The sequence below is a fragment of the Micromesistius poutassou genome (genome assembly GCF_964030765.1).
Source record: "Micromesistius poutassou genome assembly, chromosome: 4".
NCBI lineage: Eukaryota > Metazoa > Chordata > Actinopteri > Gadiformes > Gadidae > Micromesistius > Micromesistius poutassou.
Genome location: NC_140274.1, coordinates 5237214 through 5259812, shown reverse-complemented (window position 1 = coordinate 5259812; position 22599 = coordinate 5237214). Strand labels below are relative to the sequence as shown.

Sequence of the window (22599 nt, the reverse complement as noted above, 5' to 3'; positions counted from 1 at the left end):
CTCTATAATGAAGCTGAGAAAGGCAAAAAATAAAATCTTAAAAAAAAAACACATATTGATGCCCAAACTATCCTTAAAAATGACATTATCCACTGTGAGTCGAACGAGTGACAGCCATTTTTATAAGGCAGACCGAGACTTGACTACCTGTATGACGCTCCAATGGAGCAGGCTGCTGTTAAGGACTGCAGTCCTTGTTCCCCCGGCGTGGTTCACCCAACGCTTCATCCAGACTTGGTTCACCCAGAGTGAACCAAGCTGCTCCGATGGTTGTAATGAACATCCGAACTGCAGTTCTAGGACTTGGCTTGGATGGCCAAGTTTTGATCTATTAACGCTGTACCTATTTTGAAATGTAGCCTAGGTGTGAGAGAACGCGGATTTGCGCCTATGGTGACCCCAAGTAACACTTTTTTTTTTTTTTTTTTAATTAAAGGCTATATTTTTTATAGTTATATTTAAATTAACATTTTATGTTAATATAAATTTTTTTTTTATTATTATAAAAAATACATTATTTTTAAAAAGTTTAAATTACTAATCTTAGTCAATTTCGATATTTTGCATCCATAAATTTGTAACTTTCATTATCTACCGGAGTATTACCGAAGATCTGGTAACCCGAGATTATAGACCATATAACGTGTTGGGACCGCCGTTCAAGGACCGGGCTTGGATGGCAGTTTTGTTCTATTAACGATAAAAGTCTACCAAGTTTGAAGTGTAGGTTGGAGCTCGCGTTGAGATAGTCGAATCCCTACATGCACTTCTGGCAACGGCCACTTGGGGGTTCATTTTTAACCCTTTCATTTATTACCGGATTACCGAAAATCTCGGTTAGGCCTAACCGAAATTCTAGACCATAAAACGTGGCAACGGCCACTTGTGGGTTCAGTGAGAGATTGCATTACATTTGTAACAATAAATATAATAACTCCTCTTCCCTGTCCAGATTACTATAACTTCTTGAATATCGGATATGGAAAACTACGAAGTTTTGGATCTTCTTGGCCATGGTACATTTGGAGAAGTACTAAGATGTAGAAGCCTTCATTCAGGGAACTTCTTCGCCATGAAAAGGTTTTTTGACACGTATGAGATGCCGCCGCCGCACCTCATCTTTCAGCGGGAACTCGCGCTGCTGTCGGTGTTGAAGCATGACAATGTCGTCCGACTGCTGACAGCGTTCCTCCACGAGGGGCGCATGCATGCTGTCTTTGAGCTCCTGGAACACAGCGTTGTTGGCGTTGTTGACGAGCTGAAGAATAAAGGCTGCGGTCTGGAGAGTCTGACGATCAAGAAATACAGTTTCCAGATCCTCAGTGCAGTGGACTTCATCCACAGCCAAAATATAATGCACCTAGACATCAAGCCTGATAACCTGCTGGTCTCTCGCTCGGGAGTCGTCAAGTTGGCCGACTTTGGCTCCGCCCGCGCGTCCAACCATGCTGCCGTACCGCTTTCACGGGATGCGGGCACGATGTGGTTCAGTGCACCAGAGATGCTGGTGATGGACCCTAAGTACAACAAGCCTGTCGATGTGTGGGCCGTTGGGTGCACCTTGGTGTTCATGGCCACGGGAAACTGCTTCCTGAAAGGCAAAACATTCCGGGAACACATCGAGATGATTATAACCAAAGTGGGACCTCTGACTGACATCCAGGAGCAGCGATATTTCAAGATGAAATACGCAGGAGAGTTGGGCGCCCTGCCTGTGGTGCTCCCCCCCACTGACCTGATGGAGAAGTACGGCCTCTCTCACCCCCTGCTGGCTCAGCTAGTGGAAGCGTGTCTGCAGATGGACCCGGTGGACAGGTGGAGCTGCTATGCGCTGCTCAGACACCCCTACTACACCCAAGATCATTTCCACGAAAGGTTTCCCAAGGAGCTGGAGGAGATGGTCGACCAGGATCAGTTGGACCCCCTCACGGTGGAGCAAGAGTCGTTCCCACCAATAACAACATGGGAAAAATTCCTGGATCAAAATGGCAGTCCCGTGCTGGAGAACGTTGCTGAGGAAAAGTGCTGCTGTCTCCCTACTTGTGTACATTTAGGGGAACTTTGGAAGGACATAAGAAAAGCACTCTGGAGAACCATCGGCAAAGTCTCTGGGCTTGTGGAGGTCTACATTGAGAGATAATTCACAGAGACATCAAGCAGGAAGCTCCTCTCTCTAGGCCGTCCTCGGACAACTCTTCCAATCTTCTTGATCCTCCATGCAGCTGGCTAGTTCGCCGGTGTTTCCTGCTGCTACATCTTCCCTCAGTACGTCTACGTATGTTGGTGTGGGCCGCCCTCGTGATCGACGCCCGTGTGTGGGCTCCCACAGCACCAGCTTGCTGGGAGCTCCCGGGGTCTCAGGCAAGAAGCGGGCAGTCTCCTTCTTCTGGATGCCACCTTCTCTCAGGTTCTCGCTTCTCAATCCTCGGGCCGGGCGTGGTCAAACGGGCGGGCTGCGCCTGCGCCTGTGTGTGTCGAGAGACGCTGCGGTGCCTTGTTCCCCTGCCGCTGGTCCAACCAATCAAGGGCCAGGAATTGTGGGAAGCCTCGCGCACGTCCGGCCATGTGATTGGACAATCGACATTCTTGGAGCGGGTGATACGAAGAAAAGAAAAATGCAATGCATTGTGGTTGTAAACTGTCCTGTTGATCTTTCATGCCATGGGCAAGGAGGTTTCTAATTGATTATAGTGCTTGAATCATTCACTGTCCTGCTTTTGTCTTATGTCACCCCTTGAAGGCACTATTGCATTGGTTGGAATATTTCTCGATTTTTAGCAATACATTTATGGCCAAACAATCGACACGGTAGTCATTCAAACCAGGCTTTTTTAAGTTTCTTAACTGTAGCCCTGAAGACAACTGTACAGACTCCTCACGTGATCTTCCATTGAACAAACTGTACATATGCTTTTTATATGAATAAACTTATATTAATAAACGAAGTATCGTCGGCTGTTTTTTAAATGTTTACACCACAGAGATTACAAGTAACCATTAAAGTTGAATTAAAAAGTGGCAAAAAATATTGTAACTTTATTCACTGTACAAATGTACTAATGACCATCAAATGTATTGATTGACTACTGTACAGAACATACTTTATTATAGCCCTACTTACAAGAAAAACTATCTGGAAATAGGACACTAACAGAAAGGGCAGGCTGTACAAGAGTATTGTATGTGTACATATAGTCGTGCTCCAGAGGTAACAGCTGCTGAAAATATGTCATTTTACGTGTCTGCTGACGCTTTTACAGCACAGGTTCTCAACCGTCTCCGTCAGTGGACACAGCACGTAGCAATCTCCGTAGCACCTCATCGTGCATATGAGGGCTTCTGGTGTGAACCAAGCCTGCTCTGGTGGCCTTCCGCATCCATTAGGTTCTACGTGTGGCAGGATCAAGGGGAAGTTGTAGCTGACAACGCCACCTAGGGTAATTACTACCACTAGGAAATGATTATTACCAATTCACCCAACTTGACTATTGGCAACACAGGTTCGATACATATAGGGCTGAGACGTGAATAAATAAATATATACTTTTATTCGATATCAAAAATATATAGGTCGTCAAATATATAGAAACATCAGTTGACTTCAGGTAGTCAGCCACAGACACAACAAGAGACAATGAAGGGGAGGGAGGTATGCCACTGTATGGCGAGAGCGACTATAGCATCAATGCCTCCATCAGTGCCGTAGACAGGATTGGGGGCAGACCACTGGCGGAACGCAGAGAAGGAGAGGAAGTCGAACTCACACACACAAACCAAGGCACACTCACTGCAAGCAGGTGTAGGCACTGCAACGTTAAACACACCACGTGTAATTGGCGAGGGCTAGTAAGGAAGACCACCACCTAGAGGCCGCAAACCACCCGTGTAGGCCCACTGTTTCCTGTCGAGGAGAGACAGAGAGAGGGAGATATAAACTGTAGTCACATAGAGGGCGGGGAAGCCACCAAATGGACACACACACACACCATCTGATTATTTTGTTTCGCTATTACTGTGTGTGTGTGTGTGTGTGTGTGTGTGTGTGTGTGTGTGTGTGTGTGTAAACGTAAATAGCTCCTCAAATAGGAGGAGCTCTTTTCCAAAACGTTTCCGATAAACAAGAATTTTACAAAACGTTTCCACACACACAAACGTTTTGGAAATTGAAACGTTTTGGAAAATGAAACGTTTTGGAAAATCAAACAAACGTTTTAGAAAATCAAACGTTTTAGAAAATTATTGTTTATCGGACACGGTTTCGGAAGCGCTCCTCCTATTTGAGGAGCTATTTTCCAAAACGTTTACACACACACACACACACACACACACACACACACACACACACACACACACACACACACACACAGAGCTCCTCCTATTTGAGGAGCTATTTTCCAAAACAAGAATTGGAAACGTTTGCGTTTATCGAGTTTTGGAAACGTTTCCAATTCTAAACGCCAACGTTTCCTAAACGCGATAAACGCCAATTTTTTTTTTGTTGTGCGCTGTTGCTAGTTGACCTATATTATAGGTCATATAGGCCTATAGGTGAACTAGCCTATATTGACCTATATTATAGGTCAACTAGCAACAGCGCACAACAATAGGCGAGCTTCCGCGAGAATGAGCTGTAGGCCTACCTTCGACGTTAGCTCGGCAACAACCTACTCGGCACCGAACAGCAATGAGCCACGCCACTGTAAGGCAAGGCATAACTAATACAACACCAATAGCCTCATTTCAATGAGACCAAGCGAGCGGTCAGATCCCCTACCTTGCTTTGAGTAGCCTACGTTCACCGGACAAGACGAGCTCGCGCACCACAACACAGAGATCATGTCACCGGAAGAATTAAAGCAGGGGCGTAACCCCAGGAGACCGCTGCCAGTCAAAATATACACCTGCTGATCCAGATCCGAGCGGCGCGGCAGCTTATAGCCACCGCCATAGCGCTGATCGAAAAAGTTACTCTAACTAACAAACTAAAACCTTGGTGAAGTTAGTTTGATGTTGGATATTCGACAGATATTTGGATATTCATTTTGGCTTCATCAGCAATCCCATTCATTTCCTATGGAAAATTGCTTTTTTGCTCAATAGCTTCCGAGTTATGGGACCCAGACACCCCAGACCAATGCAGATTTTCCATTTTTCCTATTTTATTTGATTTTTTTAAGAATCCAATTCAATTCACCCTAGAGTCTAGGGTGAATTGAATTGGATTCTTAAAAAAAGCAGGACAGGACAGGTCTGCATTGGTCTAGGGCCTAGACCAATGCAGACCTGTCCTGCTATGTGGTAGGCCTACTGGAAGGGACGCCTCTCGGTTCCAACGACACGCTTGCTGGGTGGTTTGAGCGGACGCGGCTGCTTCCGTAGCCACCGCTGATCGAAAACGTTACTCTAACTAACGAACTAAAAGTCGTAAACATTCACTGAACAGAGATTATGAAAATAAAGTACACATTTTTCGCTAGAAATGTTATCAAAACACATATTGATGCCCAAACTATCCTTAAAAATGACATTATCCACTGTGAGTCGAACGAGTGACAGCCATTTTTATAAGGCAGACCGAGACTTGACTACCTGTATGACGCTCCAATGGAGCAGGCTGCTGTTAAGGACTGCAGTCCTTGTTCCCCCGGCGTGGTTCACCCAACGCTTCATCCAGATTTGGTTCACCCAGAAGCGCTCATCGTGACGATGAGCGCTTCTGGGTGAACCAAGCTGCTCCGATGGTTGTAATGAACATCCAAACTGCAGTTCTAGGACTTGGCTTGGATGGCAGTTTTAATCTATTAGCGCTGTACCTATTTGGAAATGTAGCCTAGGTGTGAGAGAACGCGGATTTGCGCCTATGGTGACCCCAAGTAACACTTTTTTTAATTTTTATTAATTAAAGGCAATAATTTTTTATAGTTATATTTAAATTAATATTTTATATTCATATTAAATAATTCATTTTTTTATAATAAAAAAAATAGGCTAGGCCTATATTATTATTTTTATTATTTTTTTAAAGTTTCTTAAGTTACTAAACTTAGTCAATTTTGATATTTTGCATCCATAAATTTGTAACTTTCATTCATTACCGGAGTATTACCGAAGATCTGGTAACCCGAGATTCTAGACCATATAACGTGTTGGGACCGCCGTTCAAGGACCGGGCTTGGATGGCAGTTTTGTTCTATTAACGATATAAGTCTACCAAGTTTGAAGTGTAGGTTGGAGCTCGCGTTGAGATAGTCGAATCCCTACATGCACTTCTGGCAACGGCCACTTGGGGGTTCATTTATTTTTTTTTTTTTTTTTTCATTTTTCAATTTTGGAAAAACTCGGATAGGCCTAACCGAAATTCCAATCTAGACCATAAAACGTGGCAACGGCCACCTGTGGGTTCAGTGAGAGAACGCAGATTTACGCCTATGGTGACCGCGTAAGTAACATTTTCAAATGATTTGTACTTTTTTAAATTATTATTAATATTTATCTTCTTCTTCTTATTTTTTTTTTATTTTTTTTTATTTTTTATTAAATTATTTTTATTTTTTAATTTTTTAATTTTTTATTTTATTTATATATACATATATATATATACAAATAAAATAAATAGGCTACAATGTCAAACTCCTCTTGTCTGTCCAGATTACTAGGAACTTCTTGAATATCGGATATGGAAAACTACAAAGTTTTGGAGCGTCTTGGCAATGGTGCATTTGGAGAAGTACAAAGATGTAGAAGCCTTCATTCAGGGAACTTCTTCGCCATGAAAACGTTTTTTTACGCGGATGAGACGCACCTCATCTTTCAGCAGGAACTCGCGCTGCTGTCGGTAAGGACCTTTAGCTCCACCTAGTGGTAGTGTTCTCCAACTACAGCGCATTAACAAGTCAACTAAAAGATGATTCTTTCTGTGGTCGTCAGGTGTTGAAGCACGTCAATGTCGTCCGACTGCTGACAGCGTTCCTCCACAAGGGGCACATGCATGCCGTCTTTGAGCTTATGGAATACAGCGTTTTGGAAGAGCTGAAGAGGAGCGATCACCGTCTGGAGAGTCTGAAGATCAAAAAATACAGTTTCCAGATCCTCAGAGCAGTGGACTTCATCCACAGCCACAATGTGAATATATATATATAACATTATCCAATAAATATATTTTATTTTGTGGATAATAATAACGATAATTATAATTTTTATAATAATGATGCCATTATTTATGAGGCTGTGGCTATTTGTTTAATTTCTACTTCAGTCGTTCAAACTCCACAGCTGGCCTCCTTTATAAAAGTGGTCTAAAGCTTGTCGTCCACATATATATATATGATATATATGTGGTATATGTGGTATATATATGTGATATTTGCTCCACCAGATAATGCACCTAGACATCAAGCCTGATAACCTGCTGGTCTCTCGCTCGGGAGTCATCAAGTTGGCCGACTTTGGCTCCGCCCGCGCGTCCGACCATGCTGCCGTACCGCACTCACGGGCTGCGGGCACGACGTGTTTGAGCGCACCAGAGATGCTGGTGATGGACCCTGAGTACAACAAGTGGGTATCTTCAACTGGAGGCATAGACGGACACCATGGCACACGTCTGTTTCAGCATAGCAACGCTACAACTCTTACTACATTACGTTTGGTCTGCTTCTTCTTCGACTTCTAGGCCTGTCGATGTGTGGGCCTTTGGGTGCACCTTGGTGTTCATGGCCACGGCAAACTACTTCCTGGAAGGCCGTTCTCCGGAAAGGATCATCAAGATGATTGTAACCAAAGTGGGTCAGTACTCCTCATCAGTTTATTCTTTGAACAATTCACCAAGAAGTCATAGGGGGTGAAATGTAACCTAAGACAAAGCCTATTTTAGTGAGAGCAACAACAGGACATATTTCTTCATTCCTTATGAATACTAAAAGATGCATGGATATCAAGCATCATTACATGTTATTTATACTATAATAAACATTAACATCAATTCAGGACGGATTCTAATGCCTCTTTGTTATCACCCTGCCAGGACCTCTGACTGCCATCCAGAAGCAGCAATATTTAAATAATGTGAAATACGACCGAGAGTTGGACGCCCTGCCTGTGGTGCTTCCCCCCACCGACCTGATGGAGAAGTACGGCCTCTCCCACCCCCTGCTGGCTCAGCTAGTGGAGGTAGGCATGGTGCTCCTAGCTGCAGCCTTCAGAGACCGTGTCAGACAATATTTCAGCCATTATGCAATTTGTCTTATATATACACTACCACCATCAAATAAAAGCAGAATGAGACTTCACTTAATGGCCCATTAGCCAGACATGTGAAGCCATACATTTTTTACTTAACATTCAACAGACAACAATTCACACAAAAACGTCCTTTTCTAAATCGGTTTCAGGCGTGTCTGCAGATGGACCCGGTGGACAGGGGGAGCTGCTCTGAGCTGCTCAGACACCCCTACTACACCCAAGATCATTTCCACGAGAGGTGAATGACCTTTGATATGGGTGCATGCTGCATATAGAGAGCAGCAAGACTTAAGAGGTCAAAAAAGGGCCCACAAAATAAGGGCAACATGTGTGTGTTTATTATAATTGTTGTAATAGTAGTTCTATAATACAGGTTAGAGTTCCCTTTGTCTTCCTGGGTTTTGACCAGGTGTTGAATACATGTTGTTTCTGTTATCACCGCTACAGGTTTCCCAAGGAGCTGGAGGAGATGGTCGACCAGGATCAGTTGGACCCCCTCATGGTGGAGCAAGAGTCGTTCCCAGTAAGTCTGAAGCGTGCAGAACTCTAGAAAGTTAAACACCTGTTAAAGCTATAGGGTAGGCAATTTGGAGAAACCATCTTGAGGAAGATTACGATTATGAAAGTATCCAACCGAAAAAAATCGGACAACTCACTTCAGGCCTCCCTCCAAAGCCACTCCCCCAAAACACAGACTAGCTCGCTAGCATACATAATCAATAGGTGGCTTTAAGGAGGAGTATATAGAAGTGTATCTAAAAGCTCTCAAGTCTTTGATTGTAAACACGTTGTTCCGCTTTCCTACCCTTTCCAGCCAATAACAACATGGGAAAAATTCCTGGAACAAAATGGCATTCCCGCGCTGGAGAACGTTGCTGAGGAAAAGTACTGCTGTCTCCCTACTTGTGAGTGTCCATGTTGTGTTGCATTTGACATAATTCATATCTTCAGTGATTGACAGTCGAGAGATTCAACTTCCAAGTGACCTTGATTCATATTTCATAGGTGTACATTTAGGGGAACTTTGGAAGGACATAACGGAAGCACTCTGGAGAACCATCGGCAAAGTCTCTGGGCTTGTGGAGGTCTACATTGAGAGGTGAGTGCCAGGCTGGTTATTTATTATTATAAATCCATTATTTTGTATCATATAGGCCTATCATCTATTTCACTTTGGATTCTTGTGGCAATTATTTGTACCTATTTGTTTGTAATGACATGAGGATTGTATAGATGTCGTCTATAGCTGCCAAAAAAAACATGTGCTTTCTTTGCTCCACCAGATAATTCACAGAGACATCAAGCAGGAAGCTCCTCTCTCTAGGCCGTCCTCGGACAACTCTTCCAATCTTCTTGATCCTCCATGCAGCTGGCTAGTTCGCCGGTGTTTCCTGCTTCTGGATGCCACCTTCTCTCAGGTTCTCGCTTCTCAATCCTCGGGCCGGGCTGCGCCTGTGTGTGTCGAGAGACGCTGCGGTCGCTGCGTTGCCTCCTTGTTCCGCAGCATTCGGTCTCGCACCACCAGGGACAGTTTCATCCTACAGACGATAAGACTGCTACTACTTATATTCTGACACCAGTTTTTTATGCTGCATCTATCTATCTATTTATACATTAGTTATTATGTTTTACTTTATTCTAATTACTCATGTCAGTACTGTATTTATCTATTTATTTTTATTTTGTTTATTAGGTCTCAGCTCTCTTACTTGTGTTTCTTATACTTTTCTTTTATTGCACTGTTGAAGGAGCCTGAGACACAAGAATTTCATTGCCAGGGATTGCTTCCATAATTGCTGTGTATACGATATACAATCTTGAATTTTGTTCACATGCCGCTGGTCCGACCAGGGATTGTGGGAAGCCTTGCCTGAGTTCGGCGATGCGATTGGACCATTGGCAAGCACGTGAATACGGACTCGTGGTGAATTTAATTTCCTAGTTTGAAGCCCTTCCATCGACAATGTGGTAAAGTTTCTTAAGTTGCGTGGTTGCAAATGTATCAGTTTCCGCTTTTATTTATGTTATTTATTTCTTTCTTTATTTATTTATAGTTGCGCCATCAAACATAGGGTTAGGGTTAGGCTAGTAAATTATCAATGTCCTTGTTTGAACATTCTCTACTTCTGAATCAGACACTGTGCATATGTGTCACATGTCACTAATGTGTCACTAGTTACACACAGTGTGACTAATTAGGATGCCACTGTTAATTGTCATCTGTTTTATACTTATTTTAACAGTGTGGCTACTTTTCTATTCTGCCAACGGTTAGCTATGAAGACAACTGTACACACTCCTCACATGATCTTCCATTGAATAAACTTTTAATCTGAGTTGTGTCACATGGATTCCCGAGCTTGTTGCTTTGCCTGCAGAGATGATCGAGAACACTAAGCCACATCAGATGACGGTGCAATGGTGCATATCATAATCAGTGTCCACCTTTACTATTAAGAATTGAGACTTGACTCGGATTTGCGGCGAAAGGCTTGACTTGACTTGGACGTGAACCCAAAAACTTAAAACCAGCCCTGTTTTTATGAATGGTTATATCTGCCTATATACAAGTACTGTACAAACACATGGGATCGAACCCAGAACTGAATCTTTGGCTCTTAAATAAATACATTAAACACTACACTATCTGGACCTCTCTTGTCTTTGGCACATTGGTATAAATTAATAAGAATGTGTTCTTTATACCACACAATAAATATCAACAAATCATTTATTAAAAAACATGGAATACAGATAAATAAATACGATTAAACATCAAATAAATAAATAAATACTTCCAAAATGATGAAACACATGAGTACACAGCTATGTGTCTACAATTAAAATGTTGAATGTAATATATACGTAGGTCTTTTGCCCTGTACTGATCTTTACTTGGTTAGAAAAAAAACAAAAAACCCTATCATTAACCCGGGTTGTGGCGATGCTGTAATCACCACATCAGTTGGTTTTCCTTCTCGTGATGCTGGAATCGGTGACTTGTCTCCTGTGGTCACCTGAGGAAATGTAGCCTAAAGCCCGGTTGATGGTGATGGCCCGGATATAGAAGCCTCGTGTCACCTCACACAGTCTCCTCCTGTTGTCGAACGACTCCTTTACCCACATCCGAGGGAAGTATTCCTGGAAGAAAAAGAAGAAGATGAAGTAGAAGAAGAAGATGAAGACGTAGAAGAAGAAGAAGGAGAAGAAGAAGAAGAAGCAAACAAAGTAGCAGGGGGTCATAAAGGGACGTTCTGTCATGGGAACCCACTGGAATAGGTTTTTTCAATGTATTGGTCCTCTATGAGCAACAAGTGACTCAGTAATCACTATAAAAATAAGGAATTTAGAGGATACCTCTGGGAGTGCGTCCATGGGAATGTGGTCCAGGGAGCAGTTCTGTAAAAATCCATAAAATCAGATCAGAAAGGTCAAAATATTTTTTCCTGAGACATTCTCCACATCAAGTCTCAATCGTTCACTCTTCCACGCTTTCCCTCCATGTCTCTCTCTATCTCTCTCTCTCTCTCTCTCTCTCTCTCTCTCTCATGCTTTCGTGCTACCTTAGAACCATGAAGACCCACCTTCCGCAACTCCTCGATCATCCTGATCGTCTGTGTGAGCATGGCCTCCTTGGCAGGGTTCTTCCGGTGGCTTATGTTGAGGTAGGACTGCAGAACCTTGGCGTAGTGGGCCAGGTCTGTCACAATGTTGCCCAGACATTTACTCTGCGAAGACAGAACCCATGAGACGACCCCAGTCAGATGACCCCAGAGAAGACTCCTTCCACATGACCGAACGAGTGAAAAAATAGTAAATAGTATTTTTTTGATGTTTTGTTTTACCTCGTTGAAAGAAGTAGGTATATTCGTTGATGTGAGGCAACTTGAATTCTGCAAGGAAAAAAAATAAAAAATTTAAAAAATTTAACGTACAATGTTGTATGTCCTGGCACTTAAATAAATAATAGTAATTAGCATTGTGTAGCATCTTAAATACCTATCTTTGTTGTATATGACAAATGCGTTTACCTAACAATTGTGAGTGCTTGGCACTTGGTTCTATCTAACATCATTACTGTACTGTACTGACAGCGATATATTGTTTGGAAAAAAACATCTTCTAAATGCCCTAAATGTAAATGTAAATGTAACTCTTTTTCCAACCTGACTTCAGCCTTAAGTATATGAGCTGGGAATATAAATGTTAAGTGGTATCAATAACCTTTATTTTCCCTCGAGAGACACTGGCGACGAGCATACACCAAACACAATAACAAGGATAACATCATAAAAATTACAATAAAAATATATCTATAAAGTATATACAATACAAAAACAGCAAGAATAAAATAGGATGAAATACTAAATGAGAATGAGATCAGCTAAAACAGTTACAGTGGGATGTGTACAATTCAGAAATCATAGATTTAAATAAATCAAAAGTAGGAAGAGCAGTCATTTTTAAGTTGCTCTGCAGAGCATTCCATGAGTTAGGAGCACTGATGGAAAAGGCTGTCATTCCTAGACTGGAGTGAGCTCTGGGAACCTTTAGGAGGAGCAGCTCACTGGACCGGGTACAATAGGTCTCTGTGTCCCAGTCCAGCATGGTCCACATGTAAGGTGGCTGTTTCCCAATGAAAGCTTTAAATCTAAATAAAAACCAGTGTTTCTCACGTCTCATAAAAAGAGAAGGCCAACCAACCTTTTCATAAACAGTGCAGTGATGGGTTTTAAAGTAATCACCTGTAATGAATCTAAGTGCTGAATGATAAACTGAATCCAAAGGTTTTAGAGTTTGAATCTACCTGTGCCAGAAAGGGCGCGCAAACGGACGCCGTGTCCGTCCTGGTGGTCACCTCCACCTGTCGCTCAGAGCACCTGACATGGCTGAACACATCCTTCTGCGGGGAGCGAGCAACGACATTGAGTCAACTATTCCAAAACGTTTACCATCGATAGGACTGGTCTCTCCGTGGTGCCCATGGTACTCACATCGTCCAGGAGCGTCTTGATGTGCTGGAGGTCCAACGAGAGGGACGTGCAGCGGGCGAATCGCTCGGTGTTCGCGGGCCTTCTGCTGGACTGCACCGGCGCGCCAGTGGACAAGCGCCAACACGCGGTCAGCAGCACCCAGCTGACGAAGTCTGATGGGTGGGGGAGATGGATGGTAAATAAACAAAAACAAACAATACAATGACACATCATTAAACATTAAAACAATTCTTAAGACTAATCATTCACAGTGACTGCACAAAACGGACACGCCAATGTATAGAAGCTTTTACAACCACTTAAGTTGCAAGAGCAAAACCAAACCGTGGACGGTTTGGTTTTCTAAATAAAGTAAATTAAAATAAAGAATATTAATAAGTAGGCCTATCAATAAGCAGCAGTAGAAGTAGTAGTCTGTATAGTGGTAGGTAAATTATCCTTTGGTTGTCTTACACGAAGTTAATTTGGCCATCACGTTGAATAAAGAAGAGAAGAAGAGATCGCTGTATATTAAGTAAGTTGGTATCATGATGGGCCATTTTATAGTTTTTATAGAGTCTGACAGGGATTTCCAGTTGTTGGCCCTCCTTTGGCCGCGTCATGAAGTGTTATTTCCTCATGTGTACATCGGGGGCGATGAGAAAACGGTAGAGAGATCCAAGGGCTGGAACGTACAGTAGGCGGGACCTCTCCATATTGTCGACCAATCACTGGTCTTAACGTAGAGCAGGCCGTCTCTCATTGTTTCGCTAACGAATGTGGGCGGACCCTTGGAACTAGTGCACACTGAAAATAAACCCAACCACCCAATACCTGTGGTGGACCACTCGCCCAGGTCATCAAATATAGCTCACTGTTTAAATGAAAGTGTTTTTGTGTACGTTCAATGAATTTTGCATTTTATTTGTAAGCCTATGGAAATAAATAAAAGGGTGCAATGCATCCCATCACAGGGAGAAGAGGCGACAAGGTGTGGATTCATGTGTATTCATGAATTGTAACTCTAACACTCTGTGCCGGCGCTCACACGCACTACGCGTATGGCACCAAGTTGATAAGGTTGATAATTATTACATTCCAATTTTCAAAATCTATAAATTAATTACGAACAGGCCCCCCCCCCCCATTGAATTCACTAGTAAATTCATCTGAAATGTTTTGAGTACGCAAAGACCATTCATGATGATGATACTCCATACCATCACAGGGCTGTCCCCAAAGGATCCCAGCCTGTCATCTCACTTTTCAAGTCAACACTGAGATGCAGTTGGTCAGGAGTTTCCACTGGAAGCTATTTGAATATTGAGGTTTTTTTTATATGAAAAAAGCATCTATAGAAGTAGAGAGTTACAGGCAGAAAAAGGAAGAGAGAAACGATAATAACATTGCGGCCAATACAGTGAGAGAGGCAGCAGTGAGTCAGAGTGAAGAATGAGGACAGAGTTTCACAGTTCCTCTCACACACGCTTACGTCTGGTGGTCGTGATCGTCAACAAACAGCCGCATGGTCAGTGTCGTCAAACACACAGACTACATATTTCACAACAGAGCACGCCGTATATGAAACAAAGTTTTATTCTTTATTTTACATAACTGTACATAAACATTTCTTTCCTCAAATAAAGATTCTGAATACAATATAATGAAAATGATATTAACACGCTTATTCATTTAAAATGACTTGTGTCAGAAAATCAACATTCACAAAATGTTGAAGAGCAATTAGAGTGAACATATTACCAAAAGCTACGACTCAAGCATGTTTTTCTTACCACTCTTTTAGCACCTTCAAATATTTTTTTTTCAGTTGAAAACTACCATTTGTGCAGAATAAAAAGAGGTTGACTTTGAAATACTTTAAAATTACCGTCCAACTTATAATGGTCTGAAGACATTAGTTTTTCATAGTTTTTATACAATGTTTATTTTTTTTCTCTCATAACTTTCTACTAAATGTTTTTACTATTCGTTTTATTTTTTTCCCCACATTTTTTTTTTTGCAATCGACAGTTATAATTTAGTGGCGAATGTAGAAAGTTAAAAAGAAACTTAGCAAAGCAAGGCCGTTCACTGCACAGAAAGCTTGGCATGGTATCCATGACAACACACAATCCATCTCCCTCCTTCTCCCAGGAAGCAGGAAGTGCTCCTTTGCCCTAAGCGGTGGGATAAACCACAGAAGCAGATGACGGGGGGGGGTGGGCGTTCCTCTGTGCTGTGCGGCCACATTCAGTGGGGTGAAGGGAACGGCAGACATGGGGGAGATGGAGGGAGGGGGGAGGAAGGGAGGGAGGGAGGGAGGGAGGGAGAGGGCAGCAGGAGCTGTAACCATCGGACGTGGAGGAATAGGTTGTGATGGACGGACAGGGAGAGATGACGGTGCGGTACATGTGTGGTTTGTACAAGGGTCGAGGCAGGGGCCTGTGTCTGGCCCGGGGGGGGGGGGGGGGGGGGGGGGGGGGGGGCGCGGTCCGAGAGCGCGCGCAGGGGGCGGGGGGGGTCTTTTTTATTTGGAAGGCGTCTTCTCCGCCATGTGTTTCTGTTGGCTCTCGGCATGCCTGCAACACAGCGGAACACAAGATGAACGTTAGACCTCCGATGAGGTGAAGTTGAGTTAAACCCCCAGACCTGTGGTGTGGCGTACGTCGTGCTCGGTAAAGCTCTGGCCTCACCTGGTCAGGTCCTCGATGTCCACCAGCATGGCGTCCTGCTCCATGTGCAGCTCGTCTCGAATCAGCAGCAGCTGCACCAGCTCTTCATTCAGACCTGACCGGGAGAGAGAGAGAGAGAGAGAGAGAGAGAGAGAGAGAGAGAGACGCACAGGTCAACACACACACACACACTGCGCTCCAACCAGCAGCCCGTGTTGGAGCGATGACAAAGCACTCTGCACAGAAAAGTGCCGCACAACCGAGTTTCCAATAAAGAATGGAGGGGAGCTGAGCAGCCGCCTGGATGAAGAGAAACACACTTAGGAGGGTTTGAATTATTTCTGATGTTAATCTCAGTGTTTCAGTCGGGAAACATCGACATGGCTTTGGTTGTGTATTCTACTTTTTTTTTTATTTAGACACGCATGGCTGGACCATGAGACCAGTAAACAAAGAAATGAAAGAAAACAAAACAGGACAACATTAATAACATTGGTGTGTGTGGAGATAGTCATTATGTTGGCTATGTGTGTGTGTCTGTGTGTGTGTGCGTGTGTCCTGTAGATAGAAGCATTATGTTGTATATGTGTGTGTTTGTGTGTGTGTGTGTGTATGTGTAGATAGTCATTATGTTGTGTATGTGTACGTATGTGTGTGTGTGTGTGTGTACTGTAGAGCATTATGTTGTATATGTGTGTGTTTGTGTGTGTGTGTGTGTGTGTGTAGATAGAGTCATTATGTATGTGTATGTATGTGTGTGTGTGTGTGTACACTGTAGATAGAAGCATTATGTTGTATATGTGTGTGTTTGTGTGTGTGTGTGTGTAGATAGTCATTATGTTGTGTATGTGTATGTGTGTGTGTGTGTGTTCTGTAGATAGAAGCATTATGTTGTATATGTGTGTGTTTGTGTGTGTGTGTGTATGTGTAGATAGTCATTATGTTGTGTATGTGTATGTACGTGTGTGTGTGTGTGTACTGTAGATAGAAGCATTATGTTGTATATGTGTGTGTTTGTGTGTGTGTGTGTGTGTGTGTGTAGATAGAGTCATTATGTTGTAGGGATGTACGATAACTTTCAGCTCCTAAAGGCCGATACCGAAACGATAACCGATAACACACACATATCCATATATATGATCATGACCTAAGATCATGACATTGTCGCGCAGACATCAGTAGAATCAACGGGGGGTTTAGGGGGGCTGGCTTGCAAGGGGCGGGATATGACGTAGAGTCGAGGTTCACAGTACGGCCCCTGTCACTCAGGTGTGTTTTGGTCTGACCGCAGACAGCAACGGAGGCAGAATGGGCAGAACTCATCGCGATCATCTTAAATGTTGCTGCAGCGATGCATCATATATTCCGTTGCATCCACAACATCCGCATCAATCGATGAAAGATTGGAGCATGAGTTACAGACAAATAGAAGAAACGACGAATAAGAAAGACAAATGTAGTTGATATCTGTGTTTAACTGAGAAAACAGGGTGGAAGGCCGGGACCCTATAATGTTCAGCTAACCGTTGCAAAAATAAGTGTTATGAGAGTAGCGTATGTGTGTGCGCGGGAATGGCAGTGTGTGTGTGAGTGAGTGGACGAGCGAGGAGAGCGAGCGGTAGCTCGTGTCAGTTTAGTGAAGTAACGAACGAGTCTGGTTGTGTCTGTGCAAACGTGTATTGTAACGTTAGTGAAACTAATGTGGCAGACGCCAGGGAGGAGTGGAATGGCGTGGAAATCCCACAACCACGGGCCTGCTACACTAAGAATAAAATACCCAGCCTGTCATTCATCGGCGGCCGCTTCATTCCGACCTATAAGCAGACCCACTGCCGGTCAAAGTGAAGGGTGGTACCCCCGAGAGAACATCTACGCTGTGCTCCTCGACTACGGTCTGGGAGCCGACAGCAGGAAAGGTGTAACATAATAATAATAAAAAGCATTTTCTATATCCTATATCAGTTATGAACTCATGTATTGTGAGTGATTGTATGATGTGTACTTTAAGGGTTACGATAAGACCTTTAATTTAGCGTTAGTGGGAGCGGGGCACTGAAATGATATAGGCTATGTTATCGGGGCTATTCGTCATGATATCGGACTTATCGGAATGACGTAATCATTTATGTTATCGGCCCGATAATTATCGTGCACCCCTATTATGTTGTGTGTGTGTGTGTGTGTGTGTGTGTGGTACATACTCTCTATCTGGGAGTGCAGGTCGTTGACGATGACCTGCAGCTGGCCCAGGGTCATGTCCCTCAGGTCGGTGGGCTTCAGGCTCCTCTTCATCAGACACTCGCTGATGTGCGGCATGTGAGGAAGCTGCGGGGACAACACGCGGGAAGTGAACGAGGGCTTAGTTCGCGGGGGTCAGAGTGGGTCCCCACAGGACCCGCCTTTGCTGCCAGTGACTACCTGCATCCACCCAAGAATGAGGGAGAACACTTTACTCTCAGTATGGTCTCTCGTCTTCTCTCCCTCGATTTCTCTCCCTCTCTCTCCCGCTCTCTCCCCCCTCTCTCTGTCTCTGTCTCTCTCTCTCATTCTGTCCCCTCCTCTCTCTCTCGCTCAGTTGTCGTCACTCTGCAACGCACGCACGCACGCACGCACGCACACACACACACACACACACACACACACACACACACGTGAACACAAGAACACACACACACACACACACACACCAACTACATACATCATACATGTCTGCCTCACTTGGTGGCCATCCTGGTTCTCAACCCTAGCAGGGTGATGGAACTGAAGGCGGTATCACCCTGCTGGCGTTTAGAACCAAGATTGAACAAAGATGGCCGCTAGAGGCCCATTCGCAGCAATGCTACAATGTCAACAGCAGGGGGCAGTATTAGCGTTGACAGAATGAAACGGGAGTTGCAGTATGAGTGTTAACTTTGTTTCAAATAACATACAATGATAAGGCATTCAATGAAAAACATGAGTTCACACAGATCACGCAAACACATTTATGGATTACATTTAGTTCTGCGCATTTGTTCAAAAAAAGTTAATTTGATTCAGAAATTGTCATGAAATTGTGCAATGTCAGCATCACCCCTCGTCCCCTGCCCATGCGCTTTCCTCTCTCAACCTCAAACAGTGAAACAGAAAGCGGACATTCTCTCTCGCTCTGTGTGTGTGTGTGTGTGTAGTGGTGCACTTCCGTCCTGGCGATTCACTCTCTCTTTCACTTTCAGATCATCAGAGGCTCTCAGTATATGACTATGATGACACACCGTGCATCAAGTGTTGGGGCATAGTTCAGAGAGAGAGAGAGAGAGAGTGACATTTGATGAGTGTTTCCCAGTGACTGCCTACAGTGACTCTTCTACAGAATGAGGAAGAATACTATTAGTATTATCTCTCTCTCTCTCTCAGTTCTCTAGATTGCCATGATTTATTATCTAAATATGGCCACACTGGCATATGAATGCAGTGTGCCTGCCTGCCAGCTTCGGCCACAGTACACACTGAGGGAGAGAGCAGAATGAGGAAGAGGAGTTGACTCGTGAGTATTCTCTCTCATCTTCTCTCTCTCTCAGTTGCCTTCTCTTTCGAACACCCACCCACACACACACACACACACACACCATACATGTACGCCTCGCTTTCTACACTAAAGAGGGTCATACTGGCTCATGAGTATGACTGAAGCCAAAGTCCCCATACTGAGGGGATGGGGGAATCAGTGTTGCCGGTTGAAATCCCCACTCTGTGCCGCCGAGTCTCCTCTGCTTTCAAAGCAGTGCAGCTTAACCACGAGGCCGTGTTGCAGGGCAGTCTGTGTTGGACAGCTACAGTCAGGGTTGGGGTTAGGGCTCCTTAATGCAGCCTTGCTCTGGACCCGGTGTGATGCCGATGTCTTCCGGCTGCTGAACACCGCTGCATCTCAAACGCCCAGCTCACTGCTCAGTGCTCTCTGCCATGAATTATAGACAGGCCCTGAATAAGTAAAGGCCCCCCCACTAGCCTATGTGGGCGCATATGGGTTGTGTTTATGTGTGTGTGTGTGTGTGTGTGTTGTGTGTGTGTGTGTAAGCTGTGGTGAAGGTGCACTGGAACGCATGTAAAAAGATAAAATATGAATCAACGTGGTCTTCTGTCCTGGTTCCGGCCGATGGGGTGAGCAGTCTCAGCCACTCCAGACCAGTCAGGGACCCCCTGGTCAGGGACCCCCTGATACATTAGTAGGTCAAACCTTAGCAGATCTTGCCATCCAGGTTTTTGAGATAAACATTCGCTCTAGCCGTCTGAAGAAGGGAAGGACTCTGAGTTTGAGTGCATGGTTCACTAGTTTGTAAGTTTGCTACTTTGTTACTAGCAGCTAGTACGCTTGTTCGCTAGTGCGCTAGTGTGCTAGTTCGCTAGTACGCTAGTGCGCTAGTGCTAGTACGCTTGTTCGCTAGTGCGCTAGTTTGCTAGTACGCTTGTTCGCTAGTACGCCAGTGCGCTAGTACGCTAGTGCGCTAGTGCGCTAGTACGCTAGTGCGCTAGTGCGCTAGTTTGCTAGTACGCTAGTGCGCTAGTGCGCTAATACGCTAGTGCGCTTGTTCGCTAGTACGGTAGTGCGCTAGTTTGCTAGTACGCTAGTTCGCTAGTACGCTAGTGCGCTAGTGCTAGTACGCTTGTTCGCTAGTGCGCTAGTTTGCTAGTACGCTTGTTCGCTAGTACGCTAGTGCGCTAGTACGCTAGTGTGCTAGTGCGCTAGTTTGCTAGTACGCTAGTTCGCTAGTACGCTAGTGCGCTAGTGCGCTAATACGCTAGTGCGCTTGTTCGCTAGTACGGTAGTGCGCTAGTTTGCTAGTACGCTAGTTCGCTAGTACGCTAGTGCGCTAGTGCGCTAATACGCTAGTGCGCTTGTTCGCTAGTACGGTAGTGCGCTAGTGCGCTAGTACGCTAGTGTGCTAGTACGCTAGTGCGCTAGTTTGCTAGTTTGCTACTTGGCTGGTCAGCGAGCACTCTGGGTCTACTGACCAGGTCGGCCACGGGAGACTTCTTGCGGTTCTGCTTCTCCACCTCCACCTGCATCCTGGCCATGGGCTTAGCCATGGCCAGGGCCAGCTTGGCCTCCGCCTGCAGCTTCTTCTGCCGACCCACAAAGTCCATGTCGTCCAGGGACTCCGAGTCCTCCTCGGTGGTGTCACGGTCCGAGTAGGAAGAGCTCTGCTTGGACTAGAGAGAGAGAGAAAGAGAGAGAGAGAGAGAGGAAGAGAGAGAGAGAGAGATAGAGATAGAGAGAGAGAGAGAGTGAGAGATAGAGATAGAGAGAGAGAGAGAGAGAGAGTGAGAGTGAGAGAGAAGGGGGGGAGAGAGCGAGAGAGTGAGAGATAGAGATGGAGAGAGAGAAAGAGAGAGAGAGAAGGGGGGGAGAGAGTGCGAGAGAGAGAGAGAGAGAGAGAGAGAGAGAGAGAGAGAGAGAGAGAGAGAGAGAGAGAGAGGCTTATGTTTGTCAAATGAAGAAGTGTTTCATCACTCATGCAAATAAAGTAAACTTAACTGTATTGAATTGAATAGAGAGAGAGCGAGAGAGAGAGAGAGAGAGAGAGAGAGGGGGGGGCTGGGGGGGGGGGGGGGGCTTTACCATGGGGGACAGAGGCGTGTCCAGGCTGGTCTCTGTCTTGCTGTCATCTGCATCACTGTCCTTGTCGCTCCCGCTGTCGTTGACAAAACAGATCTGGAGGTTCATCCCACTCTGCAGCCTGCAACACACCAGAACACACACATGACACAAACATGACACATACATGACACATACATGACACACACATGACACAAACATGACACACACATGACGGCACACCAAACAGCTCCAAGTATCTTTTCAAGGTATTAAGGAAGAAGACGTGATTTACACTTTTTAGCAAATATATGTAAGTTGATTCTTGCCACATAACAACATACAAAAAACGCTTAATTGTGAGTTATTTTCTCTGTATTCCTCTAATTTGCTCATTATTGCTACTCTACAACTCTGACTTCTGACGTTTCAGTCTCGATATTGTGACCCTATAACCTGTAACTAATTACTCAAAACGTTTGAGGGAAAAAACCCTGAAACCCAGTCTTTTGGTTTCGCCCACTGCCCCCTTTCAAGCTTTCAAATATGAATTGTCACCAACAGGTGTTATGCAGAACATTTCCCTCAAAGCACCTGACGTCACACCTTTTTGAAACACATAGGCCTCTGTGTATCAAGCCTTATTAAGAGCCTTATTCAGATAGGGCTATATATGAGGTGGAGGTGATATAGGAGGTGGAGGTGGTGGTGGTGCAAGGGCTAGAGTAGAGTTTATTTGAATTTATTTATTTTCCTATGTGATATTCATCACATTGAGATGGAAGGGGCCAGCGATGCTGCATCCGTCTCACTTCGCCTCCATACACCATTATCGTTATGTTCCCTCTCTAGTGTGTAGAAGACTTAGTGCAGGGCCTAATATTAAGGGATTCCTCAATGATGTTTCAGTTTCATTGCTTGTTAAACCACGGTGAAAGTAGTGCTTTGCAATATCATCCAAAAAAAGTGTGAGAATTCTGAGGAGGTTGTCATGTGACCATGAGACATTAGTATCCTGTGTAATGCTTCTAGGCCTGTGTGGTTAAATGGTGTGAGACGGTCGGGATAAATAACTTGATAAGCAGGACATGTTTGTTTCACTGTGTGACAGCAAGAAACCGCCTGCTGTCATTCGACAGAA

The 22599-nt window shown here is 44.4% G+C and overlaps 2 protein-coding genes across 2 annotated transcripts in view; one reads left to right on the top strand and one right to left on the bottom strand.

Annotated features, from left to right (window-relative positions):
* Window positions 1–6676: 6676 nt before the first annotated feature.
* Window positions 6677–10622, top strand: LOC311342439 (cyclin-dependent kinase-like 3; the record flags this gene model as incomplete). Its single annotated transcript, XM_084467269.1, has 8 exons — window positions 6677–6835; window positions 6928–7122; window positions 7376–7554; window positions 7670–7782; window positions 8021–8166; window positions 8400–8476; window positions 8686–8761; window positions 10617–10622. 8 exons carry the CDS (start codon window positions 6677–6679, stop codon window positions 10620–10622), a joined length of 951 nt encoding a protein of 316 aa, XP_084323395.1.
* Window positions 10623–15689: 5067 nt separating this feature from the next.
* LOC311342438 (schwannomin-interacting protein 1-like) overlaps window positions 15690–22599 on the bottom strand; it is an 11094-nt gene continuing 4184 nt past the window's right edge. The window contains 5 exon segments of the mRNA XM_084467268.1: window positions 15690–15790; window positions 15905–15998; window positions 18085–18208; window positions 20876–21073; window positions 21483–21600. Coding sequence (XP_084323394.1) covers window positions 15739–15790; window positions 15905–15998; window positions 18085–18208; window positions 20876–21073; window positions 21483–21600 — 586 coding nt within the window. The 3' untranslated portion in view covers window positions 15690–15738.